The 21,455-nt window shown below is 39.6% G+C and overlaps 1 protein-coding gene across 2 annotated transcripts in view; it reads left to right on the forward strand.

Annotated features, from left to right (window-relative positions):
• pde4ba (phosphodiesterase 4B, cAMP-specific a) overlaps window positions 1-21,455 on the forward strand; it is a 169,535-nt gene that overhangs the window by 47,345 nt on the left and 100,735 nt on the right. The window contains exon 3 of one of the 2 annotated variants that reach the window (XM_053497917.1): window positions 394-632. In XM_053497917.1, the coding sequence (XP_053353892.1) occupies window positions 394-632 (239 nt within the window). Of the gene's footprint in view, window positions 1-393; window positions 633-7,919; window positions 8,808-21,455 lie in introns of those variants that run through there. The other variant, XM_053497918.1, reaches the window with a different exon arrangement.

The following is a 21,455-nucleotide window of genomic DNA, read 5'->3' on the forward strand; positions in this document are numbered from 1 at the left end:
GGGTTCCTCCACTGTAGGTGCTCCAGTTTCCTCCAACAGTCCAAAGCCATGTAGATTAGGCTAATTGCCATTCCCAAATTGCCTGTAATATGTGTGTGTGGCATGGATTAGCACCCTTTTCAGGGTAGAGCCTGCCTCGTGCCCAAAGTCTTTTGTGTCTCTGTTGGCTGCTGGCCCCAGTGACCCTGTAACAGGATAAGCAGTGTAGAAATGAATTAATGAGAATCCTTTCTCCTATGTGTTATTATGTATTATATACTGTATTTCCTTGTACTTACATGCTACAAAAAATAAATCCTGCAGTTACAGAACTATTCTAAGATAAACGCACATGGTGTTGTGTTAGCCTAATCCCTGTATCTGTGTTTCTGCTTTTTTGTTACGTCCTTGCAGGACAGTAAAGACCCTCCAGATTGTGCTCTCAGTGAGTCCTTCACATCCCCGGCTTGTACTCTTGGAGTGGACCTTCGCCGTGGGCGACGTCGTTTCTCAGGAAACCTGCAGCTGCCCCCGCTGTCATGGCGACAGACAGAGAGGTCACGGACACCTGATGAGGAGATAATCTGTCGGCCGACCACGTTGCCCTTCATCAGGCCGCCCCGCATCGACATCACTCCTGTGGACTCAGAATGGTGAGGCTCTGGTTATCGCACACTGAGCGCTGCGTGTACAAGCTGTAACCCTACAGGCGTGCGCAGTTCTTAAGTCTTTTAAGGCGGTTTGTTTTAGTTTGGGCTTGTGAAACGTATGATGCAGGAAGACAATGTCACAATTTTTTTTTTTCACAGTTTAAAGTTTGCATGTTTTCTCATGCGAGATCCAAGATCCTGGTAGTGTATAATTATGTCTGTGAGTGTGTGTTTGTGCCCCATGATGGGTTTCCAGCCCCCTTGGTATAGAAATGGTTAGATGCATAAATAGATAGGTATTAATATACAAGGTTAATTTATTTTATTCTAATAGAAAAACGTTTTAATATGCTGAAGCTTTCTGTAAGGAGCTGTTTGTTGGACATTTATGGAAGGAGTCTCCAGTGTCAGAAGTTTTTGATAAAGAATGTGAATCAGGCTGTTGATGCATCAATACACAAATCATATTACATCACCTAGGTAATAAAACTAATTAATACATCATATAGAAACTATTTAGTAAGTAACATCATAAAGAATTTGACATTTGAATTTGAAGTAGAATTTATAAAAAAAATATTTTAGCTTAAAAAAAAAGTTTTTTTAAAGCTTTATAATTAACAACTGACTGTTTGTCTGCCTTTATAGTGTGAATAAAACTCTCTTCAGCCTGGACACCAGATGGCGTGATTTCCTGTACGATATGTGTTGTGACTCGACTGAAAGGGAACGTCCCCAGTTAAAATGCTTTTCCATAGTGTCCATGGTTAAGACATTCTTGCTTTTTGTCTTAAGAGGGCAGCACTGAGCTACCCTGTAAAGTCATGATGTCTTTTTATATTTATTTAGTGATATATTTTCCTCAGAACAGGTATTACGTATTGACTGAGTACACATGCTGTAAGACAATAAGATCAAGAGGCAGTGCTCACTTTGTACACATTATCACGGAGTTAAAAGCCTTGTACACCTTGATGGAAAAGAGATTTTACAGTTGCGTGACAATGAATGCAGTGGTCATAGAAGGATCACCTAATGCAAATGCGACACGGGACATTTATTTTGCATTAGCGTAATTCATGTGTGTTAACGATTTGCTATCTATTGTAAATGCATTGTAATTTAAATGTTAATGGCTTGAGAGGTAGATGACACTCCCTCCCGACACAATCACACACACACACATACACATTTGCCCTCTGCCCTGCTCACTTACACTCTGCCATGGTTCTCCTTGTTAGAGCTGTGTTTAATGCAGTTCGCTTCAGGAACAAAGGCTGTTCTGGAAAAAGTGGTTTTTGGAGCACAGTTATTTTAGTGCTGGCTTGCAGCTGGGATTGCCTGCGGTGTTTGTCTCCTGTGGGCTGTGTAGGACGTTTATAGAGCATCCATAAGCAATGAGACTGCTATTTTTTCGGGTGGCTGTGCTGCAATTTTAAACCAAAATCTGGATTTTCTGAATAAAGTACAGGTTTTAGTATGGGTCTTAAATATTTAGGACCCAACCGGTGACACTTAATGTAATTGAATTGATGTAACTGTTGTTGTTTTGCCGCTTTTTAAAAAATACATTTTTTTTTACATGAATAACAATTTTGAGGAAACAATGTGGGAGCCATATTCAATCTACTGTTTTGGAAAATTTAAATTTTTTGAATGATGGGTAGTGGATGGATGGATGGATGGATGGATAGATGGATGGATGGATGAATGATGGGTAGTGGATGGATGGATGGATGGATGGATGGATGGATGATGGGTAGTGGATGGATGGATGGATGGATGGATGGATAGATGGATGGATGGATGAATGATGGGTAGTGGATGGATGTATGTATGTATGGATGGATAGATGATGGGTAATGGATTAATAACTGAATGACATGTAGTGGATGGATGGATAGATGAATAATGGGTAGTGGATGGATGGTTTAATGATTGGTAGTGGATGGACAGAGGGGTGGATGGATGGATGGATGGATGGATGGATGGATGGATGATGGGTAGTGGATGGATGGATGGATGGATGGATGATGGGTAGTGGATAGATGGATAGATGATGGGTAGTGGATGGATGAATGGATTATGAGTGGATAATAAGTGTTGGATAGATGGGTAGATAGATAAATTGATGGATGGATGGATACATAATGAGGTAGAAGTCCTATAGAGGTAGAAGTCAGTGAGTAGATATAGTGATGCAGCTATGTAGTGATGGGTAGGTAAGAAATGTTTGTAAAGGTGATGAATAGGTGAATGGATGATAGGAAGTGGAGGAATGGAGGGATTGATGTGTGGATGATGGGTCATGGATTAATAGCTGAATGGATGGATAGTGGATGGACGGAGGGATGGATGGATGATTGGTAGTGGATGGATGGATGGATGGATGATGGGTAGGGGATGGATGGATGATGGGTACTGGATGGATGGATGATGGGTACTGGATGGATGGATGATGGGTAGTGGATGGATGGATGATGGGTACTGGATGGATGGATGGATGATGGGTAGTGGATAGATGGATGGATGATGGGTAGTGGATGGATGGATGGATGATGGGTAGTGGATGGATGGATGGATGATGGGTAGTGGATAGATGGATGGATGATGGGTAGTGGATGGATGGATGGATGATGGGTAGTGGATGGATGATGGGTAGTGGATAGATGGATGGATGATGGGTAGTGGATAGATGGATGATGGGTAGTGGATGGATGGATGGATGATGGGTAGTGGATGGATGGATGGATGATGGGTAGTGGATGGATGGATGGATGATGGGTAGTGGATAGATGGATGGATGATGGGTAGTGGATGGATGGATGGATGATGGGTAGTGGATGGATGATGGGTAGTGGATAGATGGATGGATGATGGGTAGTGGATAGATGGATGATGGGTAGTGGATGGATGGATGGATGATGGGTAGTGGATGGATGGATGGATGATGGGTAGTGGATGGATGGATGGATGATGGGTAGTGGATGGATGGATGGATGATGGGTAGTGGATGGATGGATGGATGATGGGTAGTGGATGGATGGATGGATGATGGGTAGTGGATAGATGGATGGATGATGGGTAGTGGATGGATGATGGGTAGTGGATAGATGGATGGATGATGGGTAGTGGATAGATGGATGATGGGTAGTGGATGGATGGATGGATGATGGGTAGTGGATGGATGGATGGATGATGGGTAGTGGATGGATGGATGGATGATGGGTAGTGGATGGATGGATGGATGATGGGTAGTGGATAGATGGATGAATGATGGGTAGTGGATAGATGGATGAATGGATGGATGGATGATGGGTAGTGGATGAATGGATGGATGATGGGTAGTGGATAAATAGATGGATGGATGATCGGTAGTGGATGGACGGATTGACGGATGGGGAATAAGTGGATGATAAGTGGGGGATTGATAGATAAATTAATGGATAAATGGCTACACAATGTACTATAGAGGTAGGAGTCAGTGAGTAGATATAGTGATGCAGCTATGTGGTGATGGGTATGTAGGAAATGTTTGTAAAGGTGATGAATGAGTGAATGGATGATAGGAAGTGGATGAATGGAGGGATTGATGTATGAATGATGGGTCATGGAAGGATGGATGGATAGATGGATGGAAGACTGGACAGGTAGCAAATGTACGTAAAGGTGATGTAAGGATGGATTAATGTATGGATGGCTTAAAAAAAATAGATAGTCGATGAAGGGCTGGATAATGGGTGGATGGATAATGTGTTAAAGCCGTGTAGGAGTAGTGGATTGATAGTGTATGCACCAATCAGCCATAACATTAACACCACACAATATTATCACATTAATTAATGATTTAATTCATGTGCACCCAAGGCTCACCCATGCCCACAGTTACCAAAAGCTCTTATGTTCAATCTGATCCTGTAGAAAAGCCAAAGCAGCACAAGTTGGTGAAAAAAAGGCAAGGCTGGCCATGATAGAAAGGCACAGAACACTCAGAACAACTCTGCTTCCAAACTCCCCATATCCCAATCCGATCAAAAACCATGGGAACTGCCGGACGATTTATGGAGGCCTCACTCCACAACTCATAGCATCGAAAGGTGATGCAAGGAACCCCAAAACCTTATTGGTTTTATGTTATACTGTAGCTGATTGGTGTACAATATATGGATGGATGGATGGATGGACGGATGGAGGGATAAGTATTGGCAAATAGTTGTTAACATAGATTGTGTACACATAGTGGGGCATTTCATAGAAGATCAGATGTAGGATGAATGTATACTGAATAGGTGGTTAAATAAATGCATAGTATATAAATGGATGGATGAATAGTGGATGGACAAATGGATAGTAAATTAGTAAATGTCTAACTGGAAGGATGGAAAGTATGTAAGATATACACAGATAATGGTTAATAGTTTATAGAATGACAGGAAGTGAATGGATATTATATTGTTGGATAAATGGAAGAGTGGGTAGTGTATAAAAGGATGGATGATGGATGGATAGATTGATTGATGTGTAGTAGGTGATTGTTTGATCATTTGAGAAAAAAGTGAAAGATGATATTAGCACCACTACTACTGCCATCGTTAAGTTTTTCTATAAAATGTAGACATAAACTCTGACTGAATGTAGTGCCATGCTTAAAAAGATAAATAATTTTACTGAATTTATTCAAACTGACTTAGACCCTACATGAAGCGAATAGAGGTTTTGCATCATTTACTTTTGTACAGGAAATGCTTACTCTGGTGGTAAGGCCATGATGCGGTAGTTAGATATAAGGCTGAAAAGAAAATACCGAAGTGCTCTGTAAAACGTCCTTCTCGCTGTGATGACGTGTTTCAGACTCTCACCCTGGCTTTTATCTTTGTTTGTTACTTCCCATGTCTTGTGTAACCAATATCGCCATTTCCCTGCTTTTCTCTTGTTTATAAACGGACCAGTAGGTAGACTCTTTTGAGTAGCTCTTTTTTTTTACCTTAGCTGCAAGCAAGCAAGGTTTATGTCACCCTTTCAATTATGTAAGGTCCTCTCTAAAGCTCTCCCACTCAGGCCCCAAGCTAGCTCCTGTGCATAGTCACGAAGGCATAAATTCTGAATGTGAAGGCCCACCTTGCCAGGGATGGCATCCTAGACTGCAAAATTACCTACAGTACCGACCACAGAACAGTCTCCACACCAGATTCGAGCTCGCAACACAAAATTTTCAGTAGCAATATCACAGCAATATCTTGAATAAATCTATCTTTATGTCATAGGTAAGGTAAAAAAATATCTCTCACTTATTTTTTTTTGTTTTGGGGCAGTGGTGGCTCAAACGATTGAGACCTTGGTTTGTGGGTTACTGATCGGAAGGTTGGTGGTTTAAGCCCCAGCACCGCCAAGTTTGGCAATTTGCCCATGCTGCAGGTGCCCTGTATTCTGGCTGACCCTGCGCTTTGACCCCAGGTTCCTAACTGGGATATGTGAAAAAAATAATTTCACTGTGCTGTAAGGTACATTTAAAAAAAAAAATCATTTAATAATAATTATTATGCATTAATGTAATATTATTATTATTATTATTATTATTATTATTAATCGTTGATTACACTAAATGTCGGTTGCCAGGCACCAAAAAAAGACACCTGATAATGTTGTCATTTAAAAAAAAAAACATGTTGAATTCTTAATAATTGCATACATGTTCTTTTATTTCCGACTACGATGCTAACTAGCTCCTAACACACGGCTGAATTCCGAATCGCTCTCCAACCTCTGGTCAATGGAAACACATGGTGTGTGTACATCCTACATAGGACACTAGCTTTCCATTTAATGCTATTTGGGATTTAACCCAGATTTAAGGCCAAATGATCCCTAAATTGAACAATATTTCTTTAAAAAATAAACCGTTTCCTTTCGTTGATTCTTTCAGTAAAATTTTGAGTCCAGTTATATTTTTAACATTTACATAATTGTCAGACACCCTTATCGGTAGCGACTTAGATTTTTTTTTTTTTTTTTTTTTTTCATGCAACTGAGCAGTTGAGTGGTAGGGGCCTTGCTCAAGGGCCCAAGTGCTGGGGTTTGAACCTGGGACCTTTCAATCAGTAGCGGAATCCCTTAACCGCTGAGCTGCACAGTCTAGTTTACATGTAAAAAAAAAAAAAATTATAAATTAAATTAAATTAAAAAACAACACCTGCAGTGTTTTGGATAGCTAATCATGGAGATTCGTAATTTGCCAGAAGACATAATTAATCTGCACATGATGCGCAAGAGCAAGATTAATGGTCTTGCATGTTACGCAAAATCCAGATGTTCATATCGCAAAGTTCCGGTTGTGTAACGAAGGCTAAATGCTGACTCACTGAATGTTGCGTCACAAAATATACCATTAAGACTCATGATTAACTTGCAAGTTTTACATTTCAGTTATACATTCTTGTACATCTCTCTTGTACACTTTGTTCTTCATTGTTGTCATCTTTCAATCCCCCTCCCCTTTTCTTCTCCTTCCTGGTCTCCATGGTGAGGATTAGGGTGATGACGCTGACAGGTTGATTTCTTGCTGAAGGCAGAACGGTGTGCATTGTTTCTCCAGAATACTGCTGTAACGCCAGAGAAAGTCGCACCGGACCCAGGAGACTGCGCTGGATCACTTAGGGTGTTTTTAAACCCCATGGTGACGTTTACACTGGGATCGATTCCTCGGATATTTATGCCCATGCCTCTGTGATCTGACAAGCTGCTTGCACGGAAATGCAATTAATAGTTATTGGATTTGTCTTGTTTTTTCCTGTTTTCATGCTAAAAAGGTTAATTTTTTTATTAATCGAGCTTCATTTTCTAATTTAAAATGAAATGACTCATCTCGCAGTGTCCTGTGCTCTAAGCTCGCTCGAATCCTGCAGGAGGCTTCTTTTTTCTCATTCTGCACTGCTTTTCCTTCATTCATAATTATAGAATCAAGCCAGCAGCACGTTCAAAAACTCCTAAAGCCGTAAATCACCTGGGAACAATTTCCAGCCTAGGTTGGGTGCTTATCTTTCCCTCACAGCTAATCCGGGGCTTGAATTGTTCCGATTTTTTTTTCTCCCCCACTCCTTGTTGCCATCCTGAGAAGCGCTGAGCTGTGAAAGGCCAAAAGCCATCATCAGAATAAAGCCGCCTCGCTTTGCTTCTACACCGAGACACCCGTCCGAGCGGACCAATCAGCTAGCTCTGGGGGGGCGGAGCTTCAACCGTCACTATCTGTCTTTTTTTCATCTGTCCAGTTATGCTGTTTATTCTCAATGAAGACACTGCCTAAGGCAACGGACTTAGGTGTGCCTCCTTGGAGTGCTGTCTCTGGTGTTTTTCTCCTGTCTCTGCTCTCCGTGTGCTGAGCAATTCTGTGCTGAAAGGGAGTGCAAAACGTGTTGCGAAATGCGTGCATGCAAGAACCGGAGCGGGTGATGACGGCTGAAGCGATGCTCTCAGCTCCCTTCGATGTGATTTATCGTGGAGGTTCCTGGAGCTGAACGGAGACAGAAGACAGAAGCGTGTGTGCGTGTGTATGTGTTCTTTGGGGAAAGTGAGGGAAGCAGGCGGATCTGCAAAGAAAGAGGAAAGTGTAGAGGAGTTAAAATAGCAACATCTAACAAAAGTCAGATGACTTTTATTAGACAGAGAAGGATGTAATAAGGGGTTGGAAAAGGGAAGGTTGTGTATACAGAGTACACAGAGAGAGAAGTGTGTTTCTTTTTCTCTCAGGAAGCAGGTGTGACTGCGCTGACGAAAGCCTCCTCTTAGTGTGTCAGTAGCACTCAGTGCACACAGGCGAAGGATTGCTCCCGCGCCAGAAACCTCTGAGAGAGACAGAGCGCTGCTGGAAGCAGGAAGCTGGTTCATCCGACTGAAAATCAGCCTGCAGCATTTTAAGCAAAAAAAAAACAAAACATCAAGGACGACACAGAGATTCAGGAAAGAAATTGTCATATTCATCAGCATGTCATCAAACGAGCTGAGCGCGCCAGACCCGGAGCCCTGCATCCGTACCTTCAAGGAGCACATGCGCCTGGAACTGGAGCCTCCGAGACTCGCCACGTCTCCGAAAGTGTCCCCGCGCAGCTCCCCGCGGCTCTTCCGCAGACTCATGGTCAACAGGGGTGGCCGTCACCGAAGACGCTTCACCGTCGCACACACCTGGTAAGTCGTGGGATGAGGAGAGGAGTTTGGGACCTGTAACAGGCATGTCTGGGATGCCACTGGACAGTCTTCACGTTAAAGCTGTCTATAATTTGAGAACATGCGTGTCTAATCTACTTGGTTTAAAAAAAGTCTTGTGCATCGCATTTTAACGTTGGTGAACTGCTGAACAGGCTTGTGGTTTTAACCACAGTGTAACTGCAGTGTAAGTGCCAGGCAGTACGCTGAGCGCTCTCGATCTCCCTCTCTTTCTCTTTCTCTCTCTCTATCTGTCTGTGTATTTCTGTAGAGTGCAAAGCAGGGAGAGCATGATTGTAATAAGCTCTAGACTTAATCATTCACTACATTTGTCTTGCGGTGCGAAAGGAATGAATATGTTGTGTTTTGATATTACACCAGGGCTGTGACCCGTAGCTCGTTAAAAACTGCTCAGAATAGGATGGAGAACTTTTTTTTCCCCCCAAGGTCATCACGGTCACGGTCTTGGCTCAATGAGTCATTTTAAAAATATATATATATTTCTTTATAAATACAAATGAATTCACCAGCCCTGATTAACGACCCTTTAGTCGTGAGACTCGGCTTGTGACTTGGCTCCAGCAGAGCAGCCAGCAGCTTTGCGTTCTCACAATAGTTCAAAACCCATGTTTTTGTTTTTTATTTCCTGGTATTGTACCACTTCTCATTGTTTACCTGGTATGGGCAGTTTCCTTAACGAACACATATTGTACATAAAAATGTGGTAATTTGGGGAAGCCCAGAAGCCTTTTTTAGGGACATTTACGATATATGACCCTGAATGACACCTAGGATTTAGGAAGAATACACAGTCAATCTATTTCAGTCTGCTGGTTTATATTCGGCACTCAGGTTCTCCTCAGATATAGTGAGAGAGAGAAAGAGAGATCTTCATGGGAGTGTGTGGGCTAGAGGAGAAATTGCAACCGAAGGCTATTTTGAGGGTTCGGCAAACATAACTCGTGTAAATAAAACATAATTAGCGTCCTGTCTAGACTCGGGCTATGGCTGCGTTGGATTAATTAAAGGGATAATTATTTTACCCATGCATCTTCAAGACTTTTGAGCTAGCTTATGATGTATATGTGCAAACATCATCTCGTCATGTTACACACCATTGTTTGTGTGGGTCTGATTCGGGGAGGTAAAGGTGAACGAGGAGGTGTGTATTGGTGTGGGGTGGGGTGTTGTGTGTTGGTTTTTTTTTGTTTTTTTTTTTGGGGGGGGGGGGGGGGGGGGGGGGTCACTAATGCTGCAGTGCTACAGTCAGCCATTGTGTCCGAGAAGAGCCGAGTGCTTGTCTCTCAGCTCACTCAGCCAGACAGGTACTGTTAATGTTTAATGTGTCCGGTATAGTGCTTAAAATCATGCACACACACACACACACACACACACACAATGATTAATCAAAAGTATGCTGAAATTTGTATTTATTTGTATTTATTTTTTTTATTTATGTTAAAGCACTTTGTCTAGTGAAGACCACACAAAATGTCCTCACAATGTCAAACTGTCTGACATGCCAATCATTGTACAGACATTTTGTCCCAACATATAAAAACATGCCCACACACCCACAGAACCACATAACCAAAAAGAACACACACACACACACACAGACACACAACCAACTTATCATGGCAAATCTGCACAAGCAGCTGACGCTACTTAACTCATCATTGCAAACAAAGACAGAACAAACAGAGATAGTGAGCCTCTGGTTATAAAGCCTGTGGATATTTAAAGACAAAATATACCCTCTGAATGGTTCCTCTGTGCTCCATTAAGCCTTTATGGGAACATTCAGGTGGTTCAAATGAGAAAAACCTTTTCGTTGGCTTCCTTTTTAAACTAAGAATCCGAAATATTCAGTTGTGTGTCCCTTGGTTATTGAGGAGTATACTATACTGTATGTGTGTGTGTGGCTTTGTGTGAAAGGGTGTTTAGGGAGTTAAATAGCCGTACAAGGATGAGGATATCAGTCAGCTTTGACAATATGGGGACATTTGGCTGGTCCCCACAAATATACTTGCTTTTTTTGTGCAAAAACCTTCGCTTTTATTTAAACACATATACATTCATAGCCCATGTCATATCCGTTATAATGGCAGTAATAAAAATGAAAAACGTCTGGGAGGTCGGATTGAAATAGTGAGTGCAGTGTAGTAATAAAACACTTATTATAATATTACTATAAATTCCGGGTCTCGGTTTCCTTTTTCTCTAATGGACACTGAAGGTTTGAATTACGTTAATTAGAAACCAGAGACTAGGATTGAAAATTCATAGTCCAGCCTAGGTTACAGTACAGTCTTTGGGTTCTTCTTCCTTTTGTAGAAGTAGAAGTGTCTTTCATAAATTTGATGATGAAGGTAAGTTCAGTGATTTTGGTGCGAGGTGCGGTAGATGACGCTAGTCGGTTTGAAAGTCAAATTTAAAACAAATGCCCTACTTTTAATGTAGCCTTTAAAACCACACCCCCAGGCATATTGTACACACACTGAAAAGGTTAAAGTAAGGAGAAGCTTTCTCATCTCATAAATATCATTCAAATATAGACATGCAAATCCTCTTGATTGATAGACTCAAAGATTCCTATCTCCGATTGGTCATCTTTGATAAAAGCTTATGTAAGGTCGTAAAAATGCAAACCTTGGCAGTACGACAAGGTGTTTTAATGATGTTTATTTTACCGCAGTTCCGATAACCAGAAAAATTTTGGCTGCCTGATAAACATCAAACTGTTCTGCTCTCCTAGGGATTCTGCCAGAAAACACCCATGAAAAACACACCAGTTATTATCCTTATCACAGACCGTAAATCCTGCAAAGTTAGAACACAGCACCCAGTTAATGAAGGCTCTACTTCTAGTGGAAATTGGTTGTTATAATGACATTAAGGGGACACACTGTGCAATTCGGTGGTACATCGAGATCCAAGCAAATGCCAAAAAGGGGGCTTTATTGAAGAATGTCCCAACAAGCACGGACGATTTATAATACTACACATAGGTTTTGGGGATGTAAGACGTATTCCTACTGATGCATTATATAGAACAGCAGTGCAGACACACTTTTGAAATATAAATGTTGTTTTGCTGTCAAAGAGGATCCCATAGGAGCCTACTTCCCATTTTTCTAGTGACATCGGAGGGAGTAAAGCGACTGCATCAGTTCACTTACAAGTTAATGTCATTCCTGAACTTTTTGCTAGAACTGTCCCAAGCTGAAATTCTTGCATGCTTGACTCTGTGACCTCACATGCCAGAAATCACATGCGACTTGGCTATGCTTTATCTATAAAATGTCACAATATACTTATAATTATATGATCACCTACTGTATGACTTTCCTGCGAAGCCAAACCTTTGCTGAACTTTCACTACCTATTTTAGGTTTTTTACCCACGAAGTGTATCAATCTTCAATCTCATGATTCATCTCACGATTTGGTACAAGTTGTCAGGGCTTGTGAAGAACTGCTTTATTATCTGTATTTTAGATACATGTGAATGCAGCAGCTGTAAACCTGGACTTTCATCATAAACATCACCATACCCAGGATAATATCCATTACAGCATAATGTTTGGTAAAGATCAAAGGAGGGGGTCATGTAGGTTATGTTTTAAAATTCTTTAAGGAGGCGATATGTGTATCAAACACTGCCCCTATTATCCTACAGGTATGGCACTTTAAACTATTCACATATTTGCAGGCAATGCAATGTCCTCTGTATTAGGAGGGACTTATTTCCTAAAATTGACCCGAACAAAGAAATTTGGTTTTTAATTTATTTGATATTGTAATACTAACAGAATCGCAGTGCAAATCCAATCGGCAACTAGGTATCGTGATAATATAGCATTGTTTGTTCCTTGGTGATTACCGTCTCTAGGTTTGGATTGCGTCATTTTATTGGATTTGCTTAATCCCTGGTAAAAGAGGTTTTTTTTTTTTTTTTTTTTTCAATGCTCCATAAATAACACATAAAAATGAACAGGAAATCTGACATATTTTTGGTCATTTCTAATCAGTTAAGAAGAGCCATGACGCACAAGCGAACTCTTGAAATCATGATTCTCTTTTTTGCTTTCTTTTTTTTTTTTTTTTGAGGCAACTTTAAAAAAAAAGTCACCTAGAATGTCTCCCACATCGTGGGACTCAGAATACCAGTCTGATGATTTCTCCATGATGTTCTGCAGTTTCATGATCACACTGGTTCAGGATCAAATTTGTATTCTTATTTGATTTAGCTCATTATAATATATCTTTTAAGTATTCATTTTTTGGTATATCCCATTCCTTTGCCGTAGTACAACACCTTTTTAGGATGCTTTGAAAAAGAAATTCAAATAATCCTTATAAACATTTTTCTATAATCTTGCTCTCATAAGCAGTTAACCTTTTTAAGTTGAGGACTTTGCAGGTAAATCTCAGTAAGCTTGGAAAAACAATGTCGTCCTTTAACACAGATTAAATGATTTACTCTTAAGGCTTGTTTCGCTTTTAAACTACGTATTTTAAGATAGTTTAATTAGCCAAGGGTTCAAGAACCCTTTGATCAACTAGGGAAGCGGATCAGCATTGACAGTCAATAATAAAGCTTTGACATCGCACTTAGGTTCAGCCAAGAGGCAAGAAAAAGCAAATTGGATCAAGAGTCTACAAAAAGGACTGTCCTCTTTCTGCCAGGGCCATCAAACCATCACGCAGTGCTGAAAGAAGATGCTAAACTGGATTTGCATGTCGTGACGGTTCACATGCATAATTCTAAGTGACCTTTATCTGACTTTAATGTGGTAGCGTCTGTCTGGAAAGAACACGCATGCGCACATCGAAACGTCTGTGCCCTCGCCGTCTGGGTTAAAACGCATCACCAGTTTATGCGCCCACTCATTTATGTCAAACAATTGATGCTATTTTTGTAAAGACTATGCCTGGGATTTTGCTCTGAAAGACAGCAAGCAGTTCTTCGGTTGTATTTGTTGAGGTCCAGGAGATGAAAGAAAGACAGACGCCTTGCTTATCTGTTTTAGCAGCTATTACTGGCAGTGCGCGAGGCAAAAAGTTGCATTAATTCTGATCAAGTTGCATGACCACATATCAGATATATATCTGATCTTGCACCACATACAAAAATGACTCAGACCAAATCTGAAAAACATCAGCTTTGTGCGCTTAGACAGCCCAAAAAAGATCAGATCTGTGACATATGGTAAAAAAAAAAAAAAATCTGATTTGAGTCACGTCAAGCTGGTAGTGTGAACACAGCCATAAAACAATTGTTTGAAATCATTACAAATCAGACTTTTCATGCTCTACACATTTCCTACCAAACTCTAAAAGTGCGTGAAGATTCAGCACTTATAGTATATACAGGAAAGCATGTAAGCATCAACTTAAGTAACGGCCTTAATACTCTTCCAACATATTTCTGTTCATTTAGTGGAAATGTATCTCTGTCAGCTCCTGTTAAACCAGATTCTCTAATCTGATTGTACTCTTCCTCACTTGTAAGCCACTTTAGATAAAAGCTTCAAGCAAAGAAAAAAAGTGTAAATGTAATCATTAGGTAGGATAAAAGTAAGTGCAGAAGGGAAATGTAACATTTGGCAACGTGGCGGTGGAGTGAAACGCTGAAAAGCTACACCACTGAACTTGCAGAAATGGTTGTTAAATTCCATAAACAACCCCCTCAACAATGCGTTCTGCAAACCAGCGATGACAACGGCAACTTCAGATTTTAAAGAGCTGACAGTTTTATTTTCAAATCAAAATTTCACATTTTTCGTCACATACACAATTATACACAGTATGATGTGCAGTGAAATGCGTATACAATTATCTGTGACCTAATAATGGAAAGATAGAATAGAATAAAAAGAGGTATCTACAATTAAAGGAAACTTTAAGTAAAAGAAGACAATTAAACTAAAGATTTCCAATTACTCACTTACTCACTCATAGTCTATACAACTTCATTCTGCATACAGAGTCTCCAGGACACTTGGGGTACAATGCGGGGGAAACCTTGGATGGGGTGCCAATCCATGTCATGGCACACATTCTCCCGGCAATTCGGGAATTAGCCTAAGCTGCACGCTTTTGGACAGTGGGAGGAAACCGGAGTACTTGGAGGAAACCCAACATGCACACTCCATGCACATAGACTCTGAGGTGGGAATTGAACCCGGACCCTGGAGGTGCAAGGCGACAGTTTTAGCCACCTATTCACCGTGCCACTGTAAAATTGTGAAAATTAGTGTAAATGAAATAAACCACCTTAAGCCACTATGCTTTGCTTCAGGCCATGTCATTGTAATCGTCACTAACACAGCATCTCTAACATGTTTTATTCATAACGCATTATGTGTTTGATCTATAAACTACGAAATGACTTCCCATCATCTCGTGGTAAGTTTCACAGGGCATCCATTCTGTTATTATTATAAGTTTCCCCACTGAACTCCATGAGCAAATAGCTGCAGGTTATTAAGTTTAGTCAGAAGGTGTGGACCTTCAGATATCTATCTCTATAAATCTCTGTAAATCCAATATAGTGAATATGGAACCTTTTACATCTGGCAAACACATTAAATAGATTTTGACCAAAAGCATCAGGTGCCTGAAGGCTTTCTTCTCCACTCCAGTATCTCTGGTTAATCAGCAGCCACCGGCCCCACTCCTCCTGCGTCTCCCCTTCCCCCTCACCTAACCTCCAGCAATTCTCTCAACTTTATCATCTTTACTCTACTGCACTACTGACCAGAGTCCCAGAGCTAATAAAGGTATAAAAGCCAGCTTGCTCATGGCCTTCAAACGGTTACTGGATAAAATGTCATCCTTTAAAACACTTGTTTTTTTATTTGCTTGCAGTCCCAAGAAAACCTGGTATTGACTTTTACCGTATCCTGTTTCCTTGAAGTATAAATAGGAGTTTGCACACATGTCAGATCTCTTTGTCCTTCTTTACAAATCAAGTAATGGATATAAAACTACAGAAAAGGAAGGCCATAGCAAAATGTTAAACATTTTTGAATAAGGATTTTAAAGGAATGCAAAATATTGCATATTTAAAATTGTACAGTTTTTCTAACTTGTGAGGTTTTTTCATATTTTTTTAGTTTGCAAAAACAGCTGTTAACCACTGCATTCCCAGCAACAAGCTCTTTGCAACAGTTGCAACCGACTCTCTGCCTAAGATCACTGTAAAAAATGCTTCGTTTGCATCCTAAAATCTACAGTTAGCATTGAGTGCTGTGGTCAAATCAGACCAAATTGTGACAAACGAGAAATTCATACAATGAAAAGCACCCGAGACCTCATTATGAAATATACTGGATTTGGATAAGAGATGCATCAGGTCTCTTTTGTGGTTCAGGGACTCTTGAAAAGATTGTTGGCATTATGACTTCTAGTAATTACCCGGGTGTTTCACCTTGAAATCTGCTTGCCTCTCCCAGGGGGTTCAGTCCTGGCCAAAGATACAGTCGGTCTTTCAAGAAGGTAAAGAATAAAATGTTTGTTCAAATTAACATAAATGTTTATAGAAGCAGATACTTAATTTCTGTCTTGGAATTTTTAAGCCTACCTACCTGTATTCTGACTTGAAGTGGAATAATTTACAGTATAGACAGTTTTGCAGAGTCATTTGTTGAAAAAAAGATGTCTTGTAGGTGGCATGGTGGTGTAATGGTTAGCACTGTGGGCTTGTACTGTACCTTCAGGGTCTGGGTTCAAGTCCTGCCTCGGGCACCTTTTATTTATTTATATATTTATATATATATATATATATATATATATATATATATATATATATATATATGTGTGTGTGTGTGTGTGTGTATTTTTGTTTTATTTATGTTAAAGGTACCAATGAATCTATAGGGCACTGCATTTAATGGAAAGATCCATCGTATAAAAAAGTATATTTTTATAAAAGATGCAAAGAGTATTTAAAACTGAAAAAATATTTTGTTTTGTTTTTTTAAAACCACTAATTCCGAAATATTATTCATTAGTCATTGCTGTTGGTGTCATGTGAGTTGAATTTTTGTAGTGTTTTTGCAAAATGCTATAAATCCATCTCAAAATGTTTTTGTCAAAATGGATAAATTAGTCTGTAGTTGTGTTTGTAATTACAAGTATGGAATTTAATAACAATAATATGTTGGTAAAGTTTGAATAAAAAAGAGCAAACTGCTTTTTATGTTTTTTTGGAAGTCATATTGGCAACAAATATGCTCACAACAAAAAGGCGCCTGAATTTTGTTGTGAGCAAAACCTTTTTAATTACAAAGAACATTAAAGATCATGAGGAATATTGAAAAAGTAAAAAAAAAAAAAAAAAGTCTGTTTACAGTATCATCAGTCTCCTCCTTTATCCGCTTCAGTTTAATTTTAGTAGTTGACGACAGAACCTTAAGATAGAAGTCCATGACCGCTGGGGTAATTGCTATAGAATTACAGTAACAGGTCGCTTTTCCTGGCTTTAACATTCCCCAAAAGTCCAAAAAATGCATATAGTTTATTCACAGCAGTCCAATTTTTTCCAACAGGTACAGTAGTTTTGCTTTACTGATCATGTGAAAGAAAAGAAAGTTTTGCTATGGACAACTTTATGTGCCTGGAGAAGATAATTTTTCAGTTTGAGTGAAAAAGGAAAAATGCTATTTATTGTCTTTTGCACTAAAACCCATCAATTACTCCCACCTTTCCCTGCCTATTCATAAAGCAGCAGCCTGTTTTTCTCCTCATAATACAGTGTGTGGAAATATGGTTAAATGGTATGGGTCATTCGTGCTGATTGGTAATAACATGGTAAATGTTGTGTATGTATTAGATACTGTAGCATGCCATTTCTTTTCGAGTCCTGTTGAGAAAAGGACATTGAAGGGACAATTGACTTTAAACACACCGTGAAAGCTTAGTTAAAAAGTCAACACATGCAGATTAAGCAGCAGTCTGTGTGTGACCTCATACAGTAGCTCAGGCGTGTCCTATGTATATGGCTCAGTGTGTGTCCCACATCGGCATGACTGAGTACTATATATAACAAGAACGTTTCTGCTTTGTGCCTTATACAAAGGGAAAGAAAAACGTATCAACCAGCTACTCATCTTTTTCCTTTGTTCACTAATGAGATCTTTATTTTATTTAACCATCCCTCAGGGTATAATATTCAGAGCTGTTCTCTGGCTGTGTGGGAGGCATTATGCAGAATTAATATACGCAAGCATGCATGGAGACTCAAAATAAAGTTTAGTGTATTAAAGTTATTTAGGCAACTCCTGTTTACCTCAGATTTCTCATTCAGGGTGGACTGACAGTTTGACAGTTAATTGTGAGTCAAAAGTTCGTAACTACTAAATCCAAATCCAACTCTGTTGACATGCAAAAAAAAGAAAGCCACTACTGAGAGATACTCAGTATGGCCAACCAAATAGCCTTACCACATGAGTCAGAGTATGTAAAGCAATTCATCAACTGATATACACAGCAAAGCATTTTACTCCCTCACTCATTTTTTTTATAATGTTTATCTTGTACAGGGCCTACAGCCTTTCCTATCCGACTTACTGTAGGCCCCTAGACAGGGTAATAATGCCACAAAGTTTTATTATAGTAAAGGGAAATGTATTATGTTTCTGAGTTTGGTATAATAATTTAGTACTGGAGTTCAGGGTGCACTGACGGTCTGCATTTACGAAGGGCTGTTTAATCTATGTTAGCTAGCTAAACTAGTTGTTAGTTTTGATGGCTAATTGGTTAATGCACCGAATACAGGTAGTCCCTGACTTACATACATTCAAGTTATGAATGACCAGAGATAAGAACGGACCGCTGTTCACAGATGCAAATCACAAATCACGAAAGTAGCTCGTGTGTATTGTTTTAAGAAAACACCACAGTGCATCAGATATGAATATTTACAATTATATGCAATATTTTCAGTGTGTAAATAATTGCATGAAATGTTCATTATATGGTTGTATTTACGTGCGGGGGTGCGGGAGAAATGAGTCAGCCTCACCGGTTTCAATGAATCGGTCCGGGAGCACGATGATAAAGTACAGCTTTGAGACAAGATGCCGTTTGCCAGGATTCCCCCAGTGATTTAAAGGTGCAGGGACAACAGTTACATTTCACTGTGAGATTTATTTTCATAGGCGCGGTTATGGTTTTTGGCCACATGTCGCGTGGATTGGTATGCTTTACATTGTATATTTATGTAAAAGGCGCAAAAGACTCACTATGTTAGACTTACGAACAAATTTGACTTACGAATTTGCTCCCGGAATGGAATTCATTCGTAAGTGGGGGACTACCTGTATGAACAATATACTTATTAATTAACATTTACATCTAAATTTAAAAACAAATAATAGTAAAAATGGTTCACGTGTTTGTTGGGTTTCCGTACTCCGGTTTTCTCCCACAGTCCAAAGATATTCAGGTTTGGCTAATTGGCGTTCCCAAATTGCCAGTAGTGTGTGAATGAGTAAATGAGTATGTGTGCCCTGCGATGGATTGGCACCCTGTCCAGGGCATACCCTGCCTCCTGCCCTTAGCCTCCTGGTATAGGCTCCAGGTCCCCGTGATCCTGAACACAGGATAAAGCAGGTATAGATCTGAGTGTAAATAATAAAATAGTAAATAATGGTTAACTAATTAAATAGAGTTAGGTACATTACAAACTTATTTTATTTTAGTAAAATATACATAATATTTTAGTATGTAAGAGCTACACAAGGCCTGAAAAGAAATTTGGAGTGTACTGTATGTAATGCTTTACGTTACAGTATGTAAATATTTTACAGTATGTAATGTTTGTTGTTCCAATTTACAGTTCTTTACCTTGTTGCCGAGAAATCAGTGTAAAATTTACAGGAAGTGTTTTATATGTGTACCCCCACTCTTGTGGTTGGGGAAGTCAGTGACAAAATGGAATGGTAGCATGAGAAGTATGCATTTATTTAAAACACATTTGTTTTCATCAGTCAGAAGTGGTTATGTGACATACCAGTGCGAAACCACTTTAAGTTGATCTTTTTCATAGCAATAGTGTGGCATATAAAGAGTGAAAATGCATCACTCTAATGCATCTGTCTAATCTAATAATGTTAAATCACAGTAATGTATATAGCCAGATTGCATATCTGTTTTTTTGGATTGCCATCACTACTAGGAACTGCTCATTTAAGGAGATTTTGTCCTGACACGAATTGGTTCGACAGGTCAAAACCACGTGATCTAAGGTGACGACTCCTGTATCACGGTCTAATAGCTTCCCTTACACCTGGTGAAAGAAATGCCACTTTATGTCACTCAGCTGTTCACACTAAAGCATCCTAACTCTCAGTGTAACATGTCAGAAAACTGTTAAGACACTCCTGGTACTTTAAGTGAGGACACCAAGTACTGAAGTATGAGCTGAAATATGAACAATATAAAATGATGCGAAGTAGATGTAAGTAAACTGTTTGCATTTGCAGTACTGCAAATAAACAATACAAGTTAAAAAATATGGTTTGTTTAATATAGAGTATTAATATAGTACTATTGCATGGCTTTTAATGAACCTTATGCAGTCTTTTTTTTCAAAATCTTATTATGCCTTTTTTTAGCGAGCGGAACTGTAGAAGAGTAAAAGTAGCTCAGTGACCTTGCCTGCTTTTGGTTCTTTACTTTAAGACACTGAGGCTGCAAGTGTAGCTGTGAACGTAGGGCTCATTCATCTACTCTGATTTATCTGGCACACAGGTGGTCTTATGCTAGGGCTTGTATCTCTCAGATCGTGGACACACACACACACACACACACATGCACGGCGGCCCCAGCAGCTGTTGTATAATTAACTCACTGAAAACACTTTATTATCAACCATAGTTTTAACTAAAAAGATATACCTCTGGCATGATGTCAAAGGGGAACAGGTGCATCATGGAAGGAAATGAGAGAAAAATTCACCTCTGATTTCCCAACAGATCTTTTCTTTCTCATTCGAAACAAATTCCACAGAAACCACAGAAAGTGAGCGGGTTGATAGGCAGATGTTAATTACATGCTCAAGTATTTCCACGCTGCCTTAATGTAGCAGTCCTGCAGTGGTGTAATTATGCGACTGCGATCATGCAGCATCATTTCTACATTTTCTAGTTTCCAGTTTCTACACAGATCTGAATGTCAGAGAGACTATGAAGACAGTGTCACAACTGGCTGCCTGGTTTCTCTGATATGTGCTGAAGCTAGTCTCTGGTGCAAATCCAGTCTCCAAGTTTCACCTGGAGACCTGAAAGCGATTTGTTCAGGCGTTCAGACAAGCCATCATAAAGCAGACAGCTGTGATTATGGTACTGAGACGAATGCAGTAGAATTGGCAGCAGCAGAGGACTGCTGGATATGCTAATGAGCAGAAAGCAGAAACGATGATTAAAGAGGAGGAAATGGCTGATGGTGCATAAATGGAGGGTAACGATTTACATTAAAGTTCTATCAACCTGAAAAAAAGTATTTACTGCACTAATTAACATAAACACATGTTGAACTTAGCATTAACAAGATGTTAGTAATGTAGAGGAAGTTACAGTGTTACACATTAATTAGTTAGTCTTTATTTAACTGGTAATGA

The sequence above is a fragment of the Clarias gariepinus genome, chromosome 6 (assembly GCF_024256425.1).
Source record: "Clarias gariepinus isolate MV-2021 ecotype Netherlands chromosome 6, CGAR_prim_01v2, whole genome shotgun sequence".
In the NCBI taxonomy this organism is placed as follows: Eukaryota; Metazoa; Chordata; class Actinopteri; order Siluriformes; family Clariidae; genus Clarias; species Clarias gariepinus.